Source organism: Ascidia mentula, chromosome 4, assembly GCF_947561715.1.
Source record: "Ascidia mentula chromosome 4, kaAscMent1.1, whole genome shotgun sequence".
NCBI lineage: Eukaryota > Metazoa > Chordata > Ascidiacea > Phlebobranchia > Ascidiidae > Ascidia > Ascidia mentula.
Window position 1 is genome coordinate 21,752,099 of NC_138569.1, and position 19,417 is coordinate 21,771,515.

General features: G+C 40.0%; 2 protein-coding genes across 2 annotated transcripts; both read left to right on the forward strand.

Moving 5' to 3' along the window:
• Positions 1–369: 369 nt before the first annotated feature.
• Positions 370–4,445, forward strand: LOC145897664 (cysteine-rich venom protein pseudechetoxin-like). The gene is made up of 9 exons (XM_082986053.1): positions 370–863; positions 1,453–1,535; positions 1,884–2,035; positions 2,487–2,660; positions 2,808–2,941; positions 3,147–3,250; positions 3,518–3,688; positions 4,040–4,180; positions 4,310–4,445. Exons 1-9 carry the CDS (start codon positions 769–771, stop codon positions 4,414–4,416), a joined length of 1,161 nt encoding a protein of 386 aa, XP_082842179.1. The 5' UTR covers positions 370–768; the 3' UTR covers positions 4,417–4,445.
• A 2,693-nt stretch (positions 4,446–7,138) lies between these two features.
• LOC145898334 (uncharacterized) lies at positions 7,139–19,224 on the forward strand. Its single transcript, XM_082986762.1, has 34 exons — positions 7,139–7,252; positions 7,349–7,422; positions 7,590–7,741; positions 7,831–8,013; positions 8,114–8,247; positions 8,328–8,428; positions 8,587–8,781; positions 8,887–9,036; positions 9,257–9,412; positions 9,662–9,814; positions 10,060–10,215; positions 10,301–10,483; positions 10,723–10,781; positions 12,135–12,235; positions 12,449–12,522; positions 12,612–12,763; positions 12,943–13,119; positions 13,562–13,695; positions 14,185–14,288; positions 14,420–14,629; positions 14,810–14,959; positions 15,094–15,252; positions 15,406–15,555; positions 15,665–15,814; positions 15,931–16,080; positions 16,191–16,346; positions 16,456–16,611; positions 16,768–16,926; positions 17,037–17,186; positions 17,671–17,820; positions 17,967–18,116; positions 18,178–18,333; positions 18,431–18,580; positions 18,725–19,224. Exons 1-34 carry the CDS (start codon positions 7,155–7,157, stop codon positions 18,730–18,732), a joined length of 4,740 nt encoding a protein of 1,579 aa, XP_082842888.1. The 5' UTR covers positions 7,139–7,154; the 3' UTR covers positions 18,733–19,224.
• Positions 19,225–19,417: the final 193 nt, after the last annotated feature.

The following is a 19,417-nucleotide window of genomic DNA, read 5'->3' on the forward strand; positions in this document are numbered from 1 at the left end:
TTTTCGACTATTGCATTGGCTATTTTGTTTTGTATTGAAGATTATGTTCACATATACACTGTGCATTGTAAAACAACAACAAGCAATTATTTACTGTTTAGTGTGACAAAAAGTAAAAACAGTTAGCTTAGTAATATGGGCACGGTAAGCAGCAACCAGTTTACACGGGTGTTCGCAGACATTCTTCTTAGGCTTACGTCCCTGCTTCCGCCATAACACGTGACTGTAGTCACAAGGATGTATGCCATACCTTACACGCACTTGCAACCTGCGCCAGTTGATTTGACTCAGACAAGCAAGACGAGGCGCCAAAACCTTCTCATGAACTAACTTAGCTTTGCAAAAGTAGTTGAGAAGGTTAGAGGAAAGCGGTTAATGGCAGCAAACAATGATTGTGGAGAAGAATGCATCGTAAGTGAGCTTTGTCTTTACACAGAAGTTTTCGATTGACATTCGTTTACCTCACAGACGAAAACTTAATAAGACTCTGTTGTGTCTGCGTTGTTCACAACGATTCAGACAACCCAGCAAACGGCCAAGAACAAAACTCGCACACAGTTTTATACTTTGTTAAAGTGTCGCAAACCACTTTGGAAATCAGGTGAATATCTGCATCGTCACTGTGTTTTGAAGCAACGTGAAGGAGTCTTAAAGGTGTCAACATATTTACTGAGGAATCTAATCACAGTAGCAAGTGTGGCGAAAAGCATTTAAGTAATTGACCGAAGTGCCGATGATTTCATTACCTGCTTGAGGCGTGAAGTAAACATGGATTTATGGACTGTTGTGCTTTACGCAACTTCGTGCCTCGCTGTGAGTGCCGTTGAACAAGTAACAGTTCGTATTTACGACAGTCAAGCAGGGTGAGTCCAGTAAAGTGTATTTTTTGCAATATTATTTTCTACTGCATTGTTGTTCACTTCGTATGTAATATATTGTAGCATAATTTTCGAAGTTTTTTAAATCATTTATGAAATTCATTTTGAAATAATCAGCTAATTTTCCGAACGTCGTCTATTTATTGAATATCGTGGTTGCCGCCCATGACAACTTCGTGGTAGAACCTAAACAGTCGCCTTACTGCAAGCAATGGCGAGTATTGAAACAACCAATCATTCAAGCATCTATGCACGGAAAAGCGTCAGACCCACGCAGTCATTGTGTCTAACGTGGGTCTTTCAACACGCATGAAACCAAGCTTGTGATAAGAACTCGGTTTAGTTTGTCTTCTGGAACTTTACTCACGCATGCATCTTTCAATGAATAATTCCACCATGCATAATTTAACATCTTGGTCGATTGTGTGTACAGACAGCTTTACTAAGTCTTAGCTAACAATCGTTATATATCTTTGCAACAAAGCAGTACGTTACTAAAATTAACAATTTTTACAAACCTAACGGCAAACAGAACAACACAAACACCAACAAACATGTATTTGTTTGCTTTTAGTTGGACGGACGGCAATTCTTCTGTTCAAATCGAACCCGCTGCCTTAGCGACAGACAGGGCCATGGAGACATACGGCATGCTGGGTAAAACATACGGATCGCCATTAAAATATAACTGTCATTTCACCAAAGGACCGGATTTACTAAGTTATAATACAAAAAAAATACAATACAGTAAAATATTGTAAACATCTTGATAATAAATGAGTGTAATTTTTTACCCGAGTAAATTGTCCAAAGTGAAGAAACAAACTGTGTTAAGGGTAATTAAGATGAACAGTGGCTATACCTTGATGCATGAGCGTATTCTTAGTTCCCGTATGATTTAGCATTTCGAAACGCTTTGTATTTCTCCAAATCGACAAAGTTTACCACGCGTATACCTACAAAAATCTTTGCTTAAACACACTCATGTGTTTTGAAAACCTCCAGAACAGTTCAAGAAGACGTTAGTTGAAGAACACAACAAGGCGCGGACGATCGTGGAACCAACCGCAACAAATATGAAGAAAATGTCGTGGGATAATGAACTGGAAATCGTGGCTACAGAGTATTCAAAGCTTTGTCTGTTCAGCCACAGCAACGTGAGTAAAGCAAGTTTCTTTACGTCATAGACTACGTAAACGAGTCAGTGGTTCTTAACCGGTGGGAAATTTCCAACTATATGCGAAATTATAGGGTTTGTAAACAAAGTAGTTGTTATGTTCTGTATTCACCGTGCGTCATACATTTATTGGCAATTGGTGACGCAATGCCGTAAAAAAAATACAGCAGATATAGCGTAAATGCAATAATCAAATTAAAAGTTGAAAATATTTAAATATTAGTGGAAAAAAAGATTCCCTTTAAACTGAAAGTAGGAAATACGGGAAAAAAAGGTTGGGAATCGCAGATCTAAGTCCAATATTTCCGGATGAAAATCGATATTCGTGCATACAACATCGCAAAACACTACCCGATCTCTGATTTTATATGATTCTAAGTTTTGATTATTGTTATTCGATTGTGAATAATAAATTGCTTTGTAATTGACAGCATGCAAGGCACAGTCGGTTTAGTGTGGGGGAGAATATTTACATCACAAAAGGGAGATCGGTTGACGACGCATTCATGCGACACGCAGTCACTTTGTGGGACAACGAGAAAGTTGATTACAAATACGCGACAGACTTCTGTCCAGCAAACAAGATGTGCGGGCACTACACACAGGTAGATTACAATTATTCTAGGACAATTCATGTAGATCCTAATTGTACAAAGTTGAACATGCCTGCATTTCTGTATTATTCTTGTGTTACATATCACTGTTCCGGTGGGTAATCGTTTTTATTATTAAGTGACGCAATTTCATCCAAGGTGGTTTGGGCCGACAGTTTTCGAGTTGGATGTGGAGTGACTTTGTGTTCATCAGTTAAGGTGAGAAAAGCTGTGTGGACGAACGCCAAGATCATGATATGTAACTATGGACCGGCAGGGAATATCATAGGAACGTAAGTTATACAAAATATGGCAGTTTTCACCAGAAAATCAAACATTAGGATTTAAAAAAAAAATCCTTTTGTATAGATGTAATTTTTACCCTGCCAATACGTTTTTCCTGTATGTAAATTCCTGCCATGTATACGCAATTTTCTATAAAACCTTACGTCGATGCATGTACATATACCATTGTACCTCATAATTGTTGTATGACAGTTCACCATATGTATCTGGAAGGCCTTGCAGCGGTTGCCACCATACAGACATTTGCGTCAACAACCTATGCACAAACCCAGCACGGGACACACTACTGCCACCAAGTGAGTTAACGTCATGAGTTGACACAACAACATGGCAAGGTTGAAACCAAATACACCTTCAAAACGTTTTTCATGTTTAAAAATAAAACAAGCCGTTGCAAAAAAACGTTTTTTTGCGAATGCATCACATTATCCTGTCATTCAATATTCAGAATCGGCGTCCGTGTTTTTAAATTTGCCAAAGATGGCAAAACAGACTATAGGCATGATTTGGACAAAAGCCAATCTATATAATTTCACGCAAGTTATCACCTACGTGTATTCCAGGTCCGTGTTGGTCCCAATGGACGCCGTGGAGTCAATGCAGCGCCACATGTGGTAGAAGTGAAAGAATGCGCACAAGGTTTTGTAACACCTTCGTTCCTCAGGATTGTTGGGGTCGAAATTACGAAAAAGAGAAATATTGCTCGCCAAATATCTGCGGAAATACAAAAGCAAGTAAGAGAATGTTGCTTAATGCAGGTTAAAGGATTCGCAACCGAATCCGCGCTGATTACGTCACACAGAAACTCATTGATTTATTTACGTTTGGCTTGCTATTGTTTTCCATCTACGTACTTTGTGGGTAAACATGAGACTCAGGCTTTTAAGCAACTTTACAACATTAGCTATCAATATACAATACATTATTGTGCACGTTGGTCAGAATACCTGCAGGCAGACCGGCTACTATGTCTTTAACAATGACAAATATACAGTTTTTTTTCTGTAACCTTATGTTAATTTTGAAACACAATTTCAACGATTTTGTATATATTTTTCCAATGTCTGACACAATTTATTGCAAAGAATTTGGAGACTGGAATGCTTGGTCTGAATGTTCAGCCTCATGTGGAACTGGAAGGAGAAGTCGCAAACGTACCTGTCTGGAGGGTTGGTGTCGGGACACCTCCGGTTACACAGAATACTGCAACACACATTCGTGTACAGGTCGGAAAACCTACTTTTTTTGTACATATACAGATATATGCAGAATTGATAAACTGTAGGTTTTTTGAATAGCCAATTTATTAACATCGTCACCTCCAATTAAACTATCGTCATATCTTTTTCGAGCAGTTGTGCGAAGACCGCAGTGCTCCGGATCAAGCACCTGTCAAAAGGCTCGTTATCTCGAATTGATTTCTGTAATTCTGTTGTGTATTTTGTCTTTTTCGCTGTTTTGAATTTTCTGTTCAATATATTTCACTGATGCTACAGAATATGATCGTGCAACAAAACACTACGTGGAAAAATAAGAATTAGTTTTGAGGAATAACGATTTAGATCCGACGTTCTCAAACTATGGTTCCAAGGGCTTCACGTAACAATTTAAACAAAAAAAAATTGAAATTGTTTAGGAAATATGGAGAAAAATTTTAAACATGAAAATATATGGTCCTGGTAGATTTGTGATAAGCATGGAGGAGAGTGCGGTGAATATTTCAAAGTGCGTCGCACACTTTTGCAAACAGGTGTAAAGATTGCGCAATTAGAAAGCGTTTTGACCTGTTTCATAAACTGCCCTTCTGAATTCCTACAGGATAACAACGGTATAAAAACAACGAAGATGTTACGCCAAGTCATTCCCACACATGTATATAGTCGATACTATGTGACGTCGTCGCTGAATGTGAAGAGAAGTTCACATTCACAGAAAAACAATCGGTTGTAATCGGACAAATTGGCCGCACCTTTTGCACTTGAAACTACACATCCCGCGTCGAATAATCTTAAAGATTAATCCCGTTAAACGGATTAAACTCGGTCACTTGGATTCAGTTGAAGTTACTCAATTACTGCAAGTTAATATGCCCTTTAGATGTGGTATATTGATAGAAAACTTAATAGTGCATCTGTCGTCAAGTATAGTGTGTTTAATTTGTTAAATATATGGTAGATAGTGGCAACAGGATTTTCCAGCTCAATGTTCCGCAACTGGGAACATTTACATAACTTTTTACATGTTAAGAAATACACGAAAGGCGAACGTCAGGAAGCTGCTTGATTATCTGCTCGGTCCATTCGGCGCAAGATCCCAATTATGTCCAAACTATTTCCTTGTGCGCTCCAGGACGGAATTTACCCTGCGGTTTAATGACTCAATTTGTCCAGAGTTCGCCGTCAAACCACGCGACAAACATGAAATCAAAAACCACAAAATGTCCACCTGGAAAATGTTCACCTGCCAAAACGCAGGGTCGAGACATAAGCATGGGTTTCTGTGGCAAAATCGAAACGGTTTCCTACACATTGAATCAGACAACAAATGCTGAAACTTCTCTGAACAGCTCATAATTCAAACAAAATATAGGATTGCAAAGCGTTATATGGTTTGAGGTAATTTGTAAGTTGAAAAGAAGTGAAACTTGATGTCAAGTTGACCGGATTTTTTTCCGAACACAAATTCGCGTCTGGCAATCGCAAAGAGAAGCAATGTAAACCAAAATCCCGCATGACACTATTTTGCAAAAAAAGATCACCACTGGTAACCTTTAGCCAACAAAATCAAAAATTTGTAGTTGACCAACAACCAAATCAATTCCCGACAAAGAGAGAGATGCAAAAGGTAACGCCAATGCAATATACAGTGAACAATGGCGGTTTTGATTGACACTAAATTAGCATTCTTACAAGTGGGCCTACTTGAGCCACTTAACGAATAAATTTGGGACAAGGCGCCCCTTGTCAACCGATAAAACCAGACTTACAACCAATACAACCTTCCCTTTGAATGAACACATTCCCCCTGTCACAAAACTCTGTAAGAAAAGGTTTTCAAAAAGGCTGTTGTGGCGTTGGTTATTCAAAATGTATTGTGTCCTTTTTGAACGCTGCTAATATCTTGTTACATCAATTGCAATTTAGCATACAAAAAAAAACGTTCAAATGGACGCCGTATAATTGTTTTATCAACGAATATAAGCTGCAATACGTGTTTATCGCTAAACCATAGAGTTGTGAGTTTGCATCTAAGTTTCCAGACATAATCATGTGCACACCGTATCCCACTTAGATCGTATTCCCAGGAACCGATATTTGCACATTAAGCACCAACATGGCTAACACAGATTTACATATCTTTGAATGCAAGAAGCATTTACATCCTTTAACGGTGTAGGCTTTGCGTTTTTCTTCAGTGGGGTATTTAGTCCAGACTCTGAATTCCGGCAAACGATTCGTTGAGGTTTGGATTCAACGCCTCGTCGCGGCTTCCATGAAAACCTGGAAGAAACAAGTTTCGCTTGCAAACAACTCGACCCACCTGTAAATAGGTTTGTAATAAACAACGTTAACTTGCGTCTTCAATAAACCAATAAGTTGTGACCTTCTCAACATTGACGTAGTGAGTTTCTCAATTTCGATTTAAGTCACGTCAAATGAGTCACAATTGCTTTGTAAGTTTCAGCCTGAGGGTGTTGTTTAACTTGTGCATTACGACTCGCTAAAAGTCCCAGGCCAGCATGCGCCGTATCGCTGTTGCACATAAATAAACTGTGATGTCACGGTGTCGGCGGACTCGTGCGATATAACCGCTGATTCATTGATTAAAGTCAGCAATTATGTGCGCACCTTCTCGCCTCTCCTTGTTTGAGGAAGTTGTTTCGGCGAAGGAGCTTCGGATTATGACAAGGTTAGCGGGTGAATCGGCGGCCAGATCTGTTCTTCGATTGCGTAGAAAAACGCTTAAAAGCAGCAATGGGTAGACACCCGAGATATCAGTTGAGAGTGAGCTTCAAGATAAAGGGTCTTACTATAGACACAGTGTTGCTTGTTTAATTTCAAGATTGCAATATCTGAGTGCAGAGTGGACCGGATCATTAAAAATTTCGACAAAACGTGAAATTTTATGCATGGTTTTGCGCAATACAAAATTAAATTACATAAATTTGATGTTTTTGCAGAGTGTAATATTTTTGAAACAATGTACCATAGGATTTTTGATATGAGCACAATAACCTGTGTTAATTTCGCTCTAGTGCTGCTTGTCATTGCGATGACAAACGAAGCTGCCACAGCAAGGTATGTTTATTGTGCGCTTCACTATTCTTATAAATAAACAAACTCGCAAGTTTGTTGGCATATTTAGAATTATTAGAATTGTGTGATTCGTTGCAGATGGTCAATTGACGCTCCAAACAACGGGAAAAAAGCACCAGGAGCTCGCTTGCTCAAGTCCTATCAAATGACGAGTAAGTTAGTGGAACTTAATTGTGTTGCGTTTACAGGCTTCGAACCTGGAATAATGCGATTGCATTAAACATGAAACTGCGCAAAAGTTTGTGATATAGTGGTTTGGTTTACTCACTGGAACATATATGTCGGAAAGTTAAACTAGAACAATCTTCTTGTTATTCAGCGCAAATCAAGCAGAGCATAGTACGCGCCCACAACGAAGGAAGGAGCAACGTGATTCCTCCACCGACAAACATGAGGAAAATTTCTTGGGACGACGAACTTGCCAACGAAGCATCAAAGTTTGCCAAGAAATGCATTTTCTCAATGAACATGGTAAGAAACATTTCGTTGAAGTGTTTTTTACCCAAGAAGCAATAAAAACAATACGAAAAAAAAGATTTAAACCATAATTTATGTTTCAGAAAAACGATCTGGACAGATTCCGACGAGTCGAAGAGAATGTTTACGTCACAGCTGACGTCAAATTCCGTGATGGCAATGAATACGTGAACACGGCAGCTGAGAGGTGGCTTGAGGGGAGGGCGTTCTACAACTACAAAACACGGACCTGCAGGGCCGGAAGAAACTGCGACCGTTACAGACAGGTGCTTTGTCGTAATGTTAAAATACTTTTTGTGTTTTGATTATGGATGCCGTGGAGCACAGGTACATTGTATTCATGTCTCAGAACAATGCGTTATTTAGATGGTGTGGGCTGACACGTTCCTCGTCGGTTGTGCCGTAAGCAAATGTTCCGCTGCTCTTGTGAACGGGGGGTTGTGGACTGACGTCACGCTGATGGTTTGCAGCTACGCACCTGGCGGAAACTGGATTACGAGGTAAATTTTCGTTTGGGTAAAACTTTTAATATTTTCCTTTTCGTGCCATAGATCTTAATGCATGAAACTTTATCACACAGTCAACCGTACAAGACTGGACCAGTGTGCAGTGAATGTCATCCTACAGATACTTGTGTTGACAAACTCTGCACCAACCCAGCCAGAGACGTCAGTCGACCGGGTATGTGTATCATTATCCTAGCATATAATTTTTCAAAATACTTCGTTGAACCGGCAACAAACAATGCATCGTAGACATCGATTATAAACCAGAAGAACACACGTAATCCACGACGAACTGTTAATGTAGATTATGTAACCACGTTTTTCAACCTGCAGCTCCAGTTTGGGCCCCGTGGACCCAATGGACTCCTTGCTCAAAAACATGCGGCCTGGGAGGTTCCAGGAGCCGAACGAGGTTCTGCACGACCTTCGTCAACACTGATTGTGGGGGAGTTTCTCGACAATCTCAGTTCCTCTGTTCAAGATTTCCATGTACGTCATCAACGGCGAGACCGACCTCTCCTGGACCACGTGAGTTTTGTTCAATTTATTGCACACAGGATTAACGCGAATGTTTTGGTTGAAACAAAATTTTTAAAGGGAATGTACCGTGTGTATAATTGACCGCATTCTCAGGCTGGAACAGATGGGGAAGTTGGAGTAAATGTACAAAGACGTGCGGTGGTGGCACAAGACAGAGAACCAGAACTTGTAGCACGGGAAGAGCGAGAGATTGTGCTGGGACTTCAACCACCACCATACCATGCAATGCAAGACCATGTGCTGGTGTGTACACAATTAATTGTAGGTTAAAAAATTACTTGTTTAAAATGGAAATAAATACATGCGTTGAAACGCAAACGCTGATGACGAAAAAAATACTAAAATTCTAAAGTTCCCAACATTTAGGTGGAGTTATATCTTTGCGTCTTTGCTTTGTTTAACAACTATGTTTGTGTGTTGTTGTTTTCTTTTTTCCAAACAACAAACTGCCACTCATTTGCAGCTTGGAGTGCATGGAGAAGTTGGGGTTCTTGTTCTAAACCGTGTGGCGGTGGCGCAAGAACAAGAAGTCGGGCTTGCAATACTGGGACGAACTCGGATTGCACAGGAAAAAATTCGGACAGTCAAGATTGCAATACTTCACAATGTTCCTCTAGAGGTAGGATTTAACTAGAGTATTTTGAGGACAGTTATTCCATAAAGCGCTTGCAACAACAATTGTAAATTACCCTCACAAGGACAATCAATAACCATATTTACAATGCAACCATAGAGATACATACGACAAACAAAACTTCTGAAATACTTTTAATAAACCATCAATATCTTGCTGACGTCAGCATTTAATCTACTGCGTTTGTGTTCGATGCAAATCGGCCAGAATAAATTACCCCACTTCTTTCACCAGACTACAGTGCGTGGGGGCGATGGTCGAGATGTTCGACAACGTGCGGAGCTGGAGTGAAAACAAGGACGAGAAGGTGTTTGAAATCAAGCTGTCCAGACAATCTCCGGGATAGCAAGAGATGCTTTATTAGATCCTGTGCAGCAAAAAGACGAGGTAACCTACCATGCGATTTCATCAATATCATCAGCATGTTGTGAAGGTGTTGGTCCACATTCAAGCATTGTAGAGGTTTTCTGTCACCATAACATGCGGATGATGACCAACAAATTAATAATAAAAGCAAGTCATAATGCTACAGATTTGTCATTTAAAATTAACATGTGTAAAATTTCCGGCATATTGTGAAATGGACCAGAAAGTAATGCAGTTTGATACAAATTTACAAACCGTATCTGCAGCGTGGGCGATTTGGGGTTCGTGGACAGAATGCAGCAAGACTTGTGGAATCGGAATAAAGACGAGGAGTCGAAAGTGTGTAGGAAACACGGGCGCGCTTTGCCCAGGAAGTTCGTCCTCCAGGGTCGCATGCAACACACAGAAGTGCATAATAGAGGGTAAGTCGCCATTTTGCTCGTCTCAACCACAGCAACAACTCTACCTAAAGCATGACCGTAAAACCTTTTTACTTTGTCACTCTAGAGCCCGAGCCAGCGGTAGCTGTAGCTACGTGGAGAGTTTGGGGAAAGTGGAGCGAGTGCACGAAGTCTTGTGGTGGAGGAATAAGATTCAGAACGAGGGAATGTTCGGCTGATGACGTCACACAGTGTTGTGGACTTTCCCACTCGACATCGAACTGCAACCAACAAATCTGTCCCAAGCCAGGTAAACACTTTTACATGTACCGGTAGATGGTGTCATAGAGCAACAACTTCAGCCAACTGATCGATTTTAAAACAACGAAGACAACAGTTTTTAAGTTCTATGAACCTAAGCATAAATTAAAACTTTGTTCAGTGTTTTTTGTCAGACGAATCAAATAACATTACACACGATTTTGGTTAAGTAAACATTGCCATTATGCGTATGAGGTCAAAAAACCTAACTCTTTGTTTTTTTTAAAGTTTGGAGTACGTGGGGAGATTGGGATACGTTGGGAGATGTGTGTTCATCCGACACTCAAGTTCGTAAGCGAACATGCAGTAGTGGAAATCCGCAAGATTGCTGCAGTAAAAACTGATCCCTTTTCATCTATTTATGGCAACGTTTCATGTTACGCATATATTTTGTCTACTTGGTTTCCTTGATATTTATACACGTGTGATAGTCGGTGTTCTGTGTGTTTTTCAATAAAGTTCGTTTAGATTTATGTCATGGCCAGACAACTTTAAACGTAGAAATTTGTAGGGGGGTTGCCAACAGTGTTTTACTCAACACAGGAACACGATACCTAATGAGTCAGACGTCTGTCACAGGAGTCAAACAGGTTTTACATCTCTTAATCGTTTTATAACCAATTATCTGATTGTACCGACATCGCCAAAGTACACAGTTTCACTTGTGACTCAATCGCTGTAGGTTAACTTTAAATGTTACACACATCGTATATTGGAAAACATTTGTCAGACAAACCCGACAGAAGGAGTAAACGCACATTCAAACACCTTCAGTAAACCTTGGTAATAAGAACGACCGAAACGTACCCTTAAAGTTTAATTATAAAAACATAAACAATACACGTGTAAACCGTTATATGATTAACTCCTGCCATTTGCGTCAATGTACCTGACGACCTTTTTCCCCACATAATTCCCCACAAGTTCAAACCGCAGAATCAACCAGAAGACACAATTTGCGGTTAATCTGACGTCTTTGAACGCACATGTGGGCCGTGAAAATGCTAAAAATATTTTCTACCGCCGTGATTAGAAAAGACGAAGTGGATTACTTACCTGAGATTGACGTACTGTGACCTTCGCTAGTAATGCGCAGTTGGGCGGCAATTAGGTCGAAAATCCGATCATAAAGTGGTTCGGGCGTCAGTCTTCATATATACAACACGGGGATTAAAAGCCGTGCGTTGTAGTAATGTTGAAACTTATATTTGTTGCCGCAAACCGTTGCGGCGGCATTTTTTCATCATTGCAAATATTCCGAAGCATTGGCAAGCATGCATCCTTAGTTTAGAGTAATTCGTGATAGGCCTGTGCAGAAGAACCAGTTATATTCAGATATTTATCGAAAAGACGCAAGTTAAAGATAGCGTGACTAAGCGCGTCGGTATATCGTCAAAATCCACTTCTCAGAACCTGTGACCTTTTAAACGGACATTTATTGGCTGCTTAAACCTACTATATATACTCATTCGAGTTGGCAACTTTAACATAAGAGAACGTTAGTTTGTAAGAACGCGACTGGCTGCATTAAGTATTAAAGGTAAAGTGGGAGTTGCCTAAATCGCTGTAGCCGAGCGAAACAATCTCTATCAATGTAAATAGTAAACGCAACATATTATTCAAAAATTTATATTTTACAGGGCTGTATAAGTAGTGTGTGGGACATGGAGGTGTCATATTTGTCTGTATATTTTGTCTTCTTTCTGGCGTTTGTTCAATCGTCAATCTCCCAAAACGGAAGGTATATTATTAATAAAACTTTATTCTGTTGATCGTGTTTATTATATAAACAGTAAGATTAGTTCATGGTGTGCGAATGCACAAAGAAAAGGTTTAAACGCCCTGTTTAGTAACAAGTTAAGCTCTCATAATTTGTAAAGCGGTGAAGAGGTAATGGTCCTTGGTTCAGAAGGTTTTTTTTTTCAGATTTGTTTTAACTTCATGTGTTTTCTAGATGGTCGATTGATGCACCCCGATCATCCAGAAACGCACCAGGAAGCCACCTCTTAGTCTCCTACAACTTAAGCAGTAAGAGAAGCTTTTTCGGTTGTTTAAGAGGAAGCAACGATATAAAATTCAACATAATGTCCGTCAAACCGTTCATCTTTTGCGCGCAGAGGAAATAAGGGCTTCCATTGTGGACACGAACAACTTAGTGCGCCGTACAGTCGAACCCCGTGCAGCCAACATGAGACGAATTACGTGGGACAATGACTTGGAGAAGTTGGCAAGCGAATATTCCACAAAGTGCAAGTTTGCTCTAAACAAGGTACTGGAATAAATATAACAAATCCAAAAAGCCAAACAATGAAAAATTGACATGAAGATATTTTTAGTTAGGATATCGACTATCCACGTGACAGAATCTAACCGTAAGAACCACACATTATAAAGCAACAATATAGGTTTACAAAAACACCTTTTCAAGAAGATGTTACGTAAATACAGAACAAGAAAATGAAGAGATTTAGAAGAGTCGAGGAGTTGATTTACGTTTCACAAGACATCGAGTTTGACGAACTTTATGCTGTGCAAGCAACTGGACGATGGGGAGAGGAAGGAACATATTACGACTACGAGATGAACAAGTGCACGAAACAAGAGGGATGTTCGCGCTACACTCAGGTGATGTTAGCAAACCTTCATCGTCTCGGTTCATTATATTACATTATATGTATTGGTGATGATTAGATTTAGATTGTTAAAACACCGAACCTAATATGCCGCAAAGTCAACGAAACAATCGCAATTTTTTTTAAAGTAAGAAGAGTCTTGGAAACTAAAGACAGATCTAAAACATTTCACTACTGTTGGCATCAGCAACTGCAAACATTCAAAACATTGTACTGTAGCGCACGTGTGTTCGACTCTGGCGAAGCGGATTTAGCGCCTTTTTTCCTTTTTTCCTTTCTATCTCTCTCTCTCTTCAGTCTCGCATATACGTGGCGTTTTATTAGCGTTCTTTACACAACACACAGTAAAGGTTCTTCGCCGCCTTATTAGTACCACCCAAACCAGCAAACAAATAAACGGATAATTAATCGAAACTATTTGAAACGTGTTACAGATGCTGTGGGCGGACACGTTTAAAGTAGGTTGCGGAATCAGCAAATGTTCTGCCATCTTGGTGAATGGGAGAGTGTGGACAGACGCAACTATTATGGTGTGCGATTACGTGCCAGGCGGAAACTGGATCAACAGGTTGGTTGGCACTAACACGTTCTAATGCAAAGTTGTCAAAACCTTCTGATAGCCGGCCCACTCATGCCAAGTAGTGCCGGCTATATATGCCCATTTATATTCAATCGATGATGATTAGCACAGAGAAGAAATGAAAATATGCACAACCACAACTTTGCATTGCATGTTAACAAAGCATTGAACATACCAATTACTTTTTGATGTAAACAAACCAGTATAACTACAAATCGGCACAGAAAGCCACACCAGACAAAGTAACACCGATAACTACTTCCGGTTATTGGACAACAAAATACAACAACCTTCAAACTTAGTACTTCCATTAATTTGATATCGTAGAGATATGACAGTGCCTAAGCGAGGGACAGATTCTTCTAACTTCAGTGCGTCAACCTTTCCGGTCAATGAATTTGGTTTTCGTACAATAAACTGCTTTTCGAAATGAAACTTAGTACAAAAACTTGAACTACTCGCTACTTAATTGTTTAGACGTCCGTATGTGACCGGGGATGTGTGCAGTGAGTGTCACGATACCGACACATGCGTAAACAACTTGTGCAGCAATCCAGCCAGGGATTTAGAAGTGAGACCAGGTAAGCAACGTAAAATAAACGACATTTATGCTGATTAAGGAAAGGTGACGTTATACGATGTTGTTAGTTTGTAAATTGAGGTTAGAGAGAGCTGATTTTTTTTACATAATTAAGTTCCTTTTGACATTTAGACGCAGTCTGGTCAGATTGGTCGGGATGGTCTCAATGTCCGGTGACGTGTGGTAGAGGCGGTTCCAGAAAGCGAACAAGGTATTGCAGCACTTTCGTCAAGAAGGATTGTTCGGACAATCCATTCGCAAGGACGATGGAACTTGACTTCAACTGTGCAGGACACATTCCATGTCCGGGAACGTTTGGTTTCATCATGACCAAAACAGCACGTAATGAAGCGATAATTTTCGTGTAGTCAAGAACATCACTTTTAGTTTGGTGCCAAGTGATTTCGTCAAGTGATAGAATAAACCCCGAAACTCATTGATATTTGATATATAAATTTAAACTGGTCCTAAACGAATAAAACGAGACAAATCCACACAACAGAGATTTAAAATTTGCAACAGGTTGGAACCGCTGGGATGACTGGAGCCCGTGTACAAAGAAATGTGGTGGAGGTGTGTCGATGAGGACACGTACTTGTAGCAGTGGGAGAATCGTCGACTGCAGCGGTTCGTCTGTAATGACGATACCTTGCAACATGCGACCGTGTCCAAGTAAGTGATCAAAACAACTCCTGAGATTCTCACGATCTGGATGTTTTTTTTGGCCGTTGTCAGAAGCAAAATATTTTCTACTACTGATGTAATCACTGACACAAACCCTCACATAATTTTGTCAATTTTACCAGAGTGGAACAACTGGCGGTCATGGGAGGGATGTTCAATTTCGTGCGGTGGCGGCACCAGGATTCGAACCCGTGCCTGTAGTTCTGGTAACAACGCAGATTGCGGAGGAAGTCATACGGAGAGTGGGACTTGCAACGAAATGTCGTGTTCTTCTATGCCAGGTAATACCCATGTTAAAGTGAAGCCAGATGTTAATTGAAAGATTGCAAAATTATTAACAATAAACCGGGGAAAAAAATGCAATTCAACACAGAGCTGTGACCATTTAGATTTTGTTGTCACATTCAAACAACACCCTATATTTTGTGAATCAGAGTGGGATCCTTGGCAGGCGTGGCAAGCGTGCAATGTAACGTGTGGAGGTGGAAAGAAAATTCGGGTTCGCGATTGCAGCACTGGAAACCACAAGGATTGCGAAGGAATAAAACAGGAGAGCGAAGTTTGCAACGAGAACATTTGCCCAGGTAACGTTTTGCATGAAACAACCACCAAGTTACAACCTGAAAACTCGATTTCCTCGAACAATTATTTCCATGTTTTTGTCGACTTTTAACTGTATTTAGTATTGCTTAGATTGGGAGACATGGCAAGCATGGGAGAGCTGCAGTACAACATGCGGGGGTGGACTTAAAACAAGAAATCGATTGTGCAATACCGGAAATGACGAGGATTGCGAGGGAGACAAACAAGAAATGGAACACTGCAATGAAAATATTTGTCCAGGTTCGCATTTAGCTTGATGTTCCAATCTTAACGAATGTAAGGTTGTCGTGCTGTGTAAGATTTCAAATATAGTACCTATGTATTGATTTTTGAATATTAACCTGACTTTCAATTAGAATGGGACGATTGGCAGCCTTGGAAAATGTGTACTGCAACTTGCGGTAACGGAACAAAAACAAGAACCAGAGGTTGTAATACCGGAAATGACGAGGATTGCGAGGGAGAGAAGGAAGAAATTGAATACTGCAATGAAAGAATTTGTCAGGGTAAAATATTTACTTCTGATGATGTTTACAGTAGCAATTGCGATATATGTATGATGGTAAGAAGCTGGTATTGCAAATAGTTTTTTAAGCGAACAGTTTTTTACTCTTAGAGTGGAATCTATGGCAGTCTTGGGGTGAATGCAGTGAAACATGTTCTGGAGGAATTAAAGTAAGAACTCGTACTTGCAACACTGGCAACGACGAGGAATGTAAAGGAACCAACCAGGAAACAGAAGCTTGCAGCGGAAATCCTTGTCCGTTACCAGGTATACACAAGTATTTAGTGTAGGTTATTTTCTTCAAGTCATTTACGTTATCAGAAACGCGCATATTACGATAATATATCAAAAATATATATATATTCTTCCTTTTTAGAATGGAACGGGTGGCAGAAATGGAGTTCTTGCAATCAACCCTGCGACGGAGGTGAAAGAGTTCGAAACCGCACTTGCAGCACTGGAAGTGATGAAGATTGCGAAGGGACAAACACCGAAACAGGGACTTGTAATGAAGAACCATGCTTAGAAGCAGGTACAAGCAACTTGATGTGATCATGGCTAACGCTCGTATCTCGCTATTAGTTCGTTTATTAGAGCTCACATACACGAGTTGCTTCTGGCCGAACACTAAGAATTTGTCCTATCGATTTGTGCATGTATGCAAAGTTCAAACGATTTATTCTTACAGTAGATGCTGAGTGGAATCCATGGAAGGATTGGAATAACTGCACCAAGACTTGTGGGGGAGGAAACAAAACAAGAAGGCGATCTTGCAACACTGGGAATGATGAGGATTGCGATGGAGAAAATATCGAAACGGAAAGTTGTAATCAAGACCCTTGTCCAGGTACAACCCCTTTTCCAACCCCACGAGGCACAGTAAATTCGTTCTGATAACTTTCCATCAATCCTGCGTTGTTTGAAACATTGCTCCTAACATAAATGTTTGCTTGTTAGAATGGGAAGCATGGCAGGATTGGGAAAGCTGCAGTACAACATGCGGAGGTGGAAACCGAACCAGAAGAAGATCATGTAACACTGGTAACGATGGGGACTGCGGGGAATACAGTACTGAGACGGAATACTGCAATGAACATGTTTGTCCAGGTACGACTAAATTTGACTAAAGAGTCGAAATTAATCTGTACATACATGAAAAGCATATTAGCGATAGTTTCAGTCTTCCAATTTTGCCAACAAATAGTTGTACTGAATGATCAAATACATGGGAATAAAAACGCTACCCTTACTTGTCCAACTAAATACAAAAATCAAAACTAAAGCCAAATGCCTAGTCGCGCACAGCGACTCGCTATAAACAGTGGAAGGCGGGAACAAAACATAAAGCAAAGAGCAAAACGTCCATGATTTAAAATCTTAAAATTTATCAATAATAAAGTAGTGCAACACTCTGACACCTGGAGGGATAGACTGTTCCGAGTGGAACAATGTTAAGTGACAGCTAGTCAGTCAGAAACACATGTACTCCAGGTGAATTTGGTTTGGCGAAACCAAACAACGCACAACAAGGTCGCACGTGCAAAGTTTATTGACGGAAACGTAACTGACCATGTACTTTGTCGTTTGTCAGCATGGGAAGCATGGCAGAATTGGGAAAATTGCAGCACTTCATGTGGAGGTGGAAATAGAACCAGAAGAAGATCCTGTAACACTGGTAACGATGAAGATTGCCAGGGAGATAACACTGAGACGGAATATTGTAATGAACAAGTTTGTCCAGGTACGATATTACGGTTTGCTGTTTCATGAACATGAAAACCACATTATCCCTCACGTCCTTGTTTAGTTTAAACACGACATTGCCTTCTAAATTAAAACTAGTAAAATTAAACATACTTTAAGCAATAACATTATTTTTCTTGTTAGAATGGGAAGCATGGCAGGATTGGGAAAACTGCAGCACATCATGCGGAGGTGGAAATAGAACCAGAAGCAGATCCTGTAACACTGGTAACGATGAAGATTGCCAGGGAGAAAAAGAGGAAATAGAAAAGTGCAATGACAACATATGTCCAGGTATTTGTGTGAAAGTTCCTCAAACGTGCATTAAATTGCTAAATAAAGATATGTTGTTTAGAATGGGGTGAATGGCAGACTTGGAATTCATGCAGTGTAAGTTGTGGAGGCGGAGAAAAAATCCGAACACGAATTTGCAATACCGGAAACAAGGAAGATTGCGGCGGAACACACCAAGAAACCGACGTTTGTAACGAACAGGCCTGTGTACAACCAGGTACCAACGACGACGTGTTCTCACGATTTCTGTGCATTCGTTACCAATGTTGACAACATAATCCAGTAGTTCATGCTCATTGCATCATTTGTTACAGAATGGGGCAGTTGGTCTAGGTGGAGTAGATGTTCACCCCGGTGTGGACCAGGAAATAGGCGGCGAACTAGAAGTTGCCTTACCGGAAAACAAGAAGATTGCATCGGTGAAGCACAAGCTTCAAAGTACTGCAAAGTTCGCAACTGCCGAAGTAAGTGCAAATTACCAAGTTACGATGCATTTGAAAATACAGTCTAGATTGACCTTATTTTTTCACAATTTTTATCTTTTTGCAATAAAACAAACATACGTATTATGGACGGGGGTAACATGACTAACATAAAATCTTTTTTAGAAAACTAAAGTCAACAAATCAGAATAACGTCCCTACGAACAGTACATGGAAAACCTCCGTCAATATCAAAACAATGTCTAACATATTGTCGCACTTTTACAACTGCGGTGTGAACCGTCCACTAATATCAACAATATCTTAACACAGGTGTTTAACAAGCTGACAAAACTTATGAGCGATAACAACCTTTTTATGGTGCAGCCGAGCGTCCACACTAACCATTTTAATACAACATCTGCATAGTCAGATAGTAGGTTTTGACATGTATTTTTGACACAATCGTGTGGTAGACCCAATGCGTAATTTATCACAAATTAATCGAAATCTAAACATTTTGTTTGAATGGAAAACACATCAGACATATTTAATTACATGAATTAAATTCTTTTTGTCATTAGACGTTTTTTTTGTCCTGTATGTTGTTCACGTTTTATCGCCTGTAATTGTCGGTTGAAAAACGCTCATACGCATATTTGTTTTATCAAAGCGATATATGGGAACAGTTTTACCTCAAATACAAATAAGCAAGAAATAAAACAACCAAGTATGGAGCAGAAGGTAGAACGAAACACTAGATAGCAGTGACTATTTTAGAAAACTAGTATCCCCCAAAATGGGTTTTAATGGCGTTTTGGACAAAATGTGTCCATATGTTGATTTGCAGGTTGTCTCTTACGAACAGGTTATAACGTA

Bases quoted from the DNA above. Each gene is read 5' to 3' on its own strand.
- LOC145897664 (XM_082986053.1), top strand. From the start codon at position 769: ATGGATTTATGGACTGTTGTGCTTTACGCAACTTCGTGCCTCGCTGTG. The intron at 2,036-2,486 runs GTGAGTAAAGCA...TGTAATTGACAG, and splicing joins GTCTGTTCAGCCACAGCAAC to CATGCAAGGCACAGTCGGTT. The intron at 2,942-3,146 runs GTAAGTTATACA...GTTGTATGACAG, and splicing joins GCAGGGAATATCATAGGAAC to TTCACCATATGTATCTGGAA.
- LOC145898334 (XM_082986762.1), top strand. From the start codon at position 7,155: ATGTACCATAGGATTTTTGATATGAGCACAATAACCTGTGTTAATTTC. The intron at 8,248-8,327 runs GTAAATTTTCGT...TTTATCACACAG, and splicing joins GGCGGAAACTGGATTACGAG to TCAACCGTACAAGACTGGAC. The intron at 18,117-18,177 runs GTATTTGTGTGA...TATGTTGTTTAG, and splicing joins CAATGACAACATATGTCCAG to AATGGGGTGAATGGCAGACT.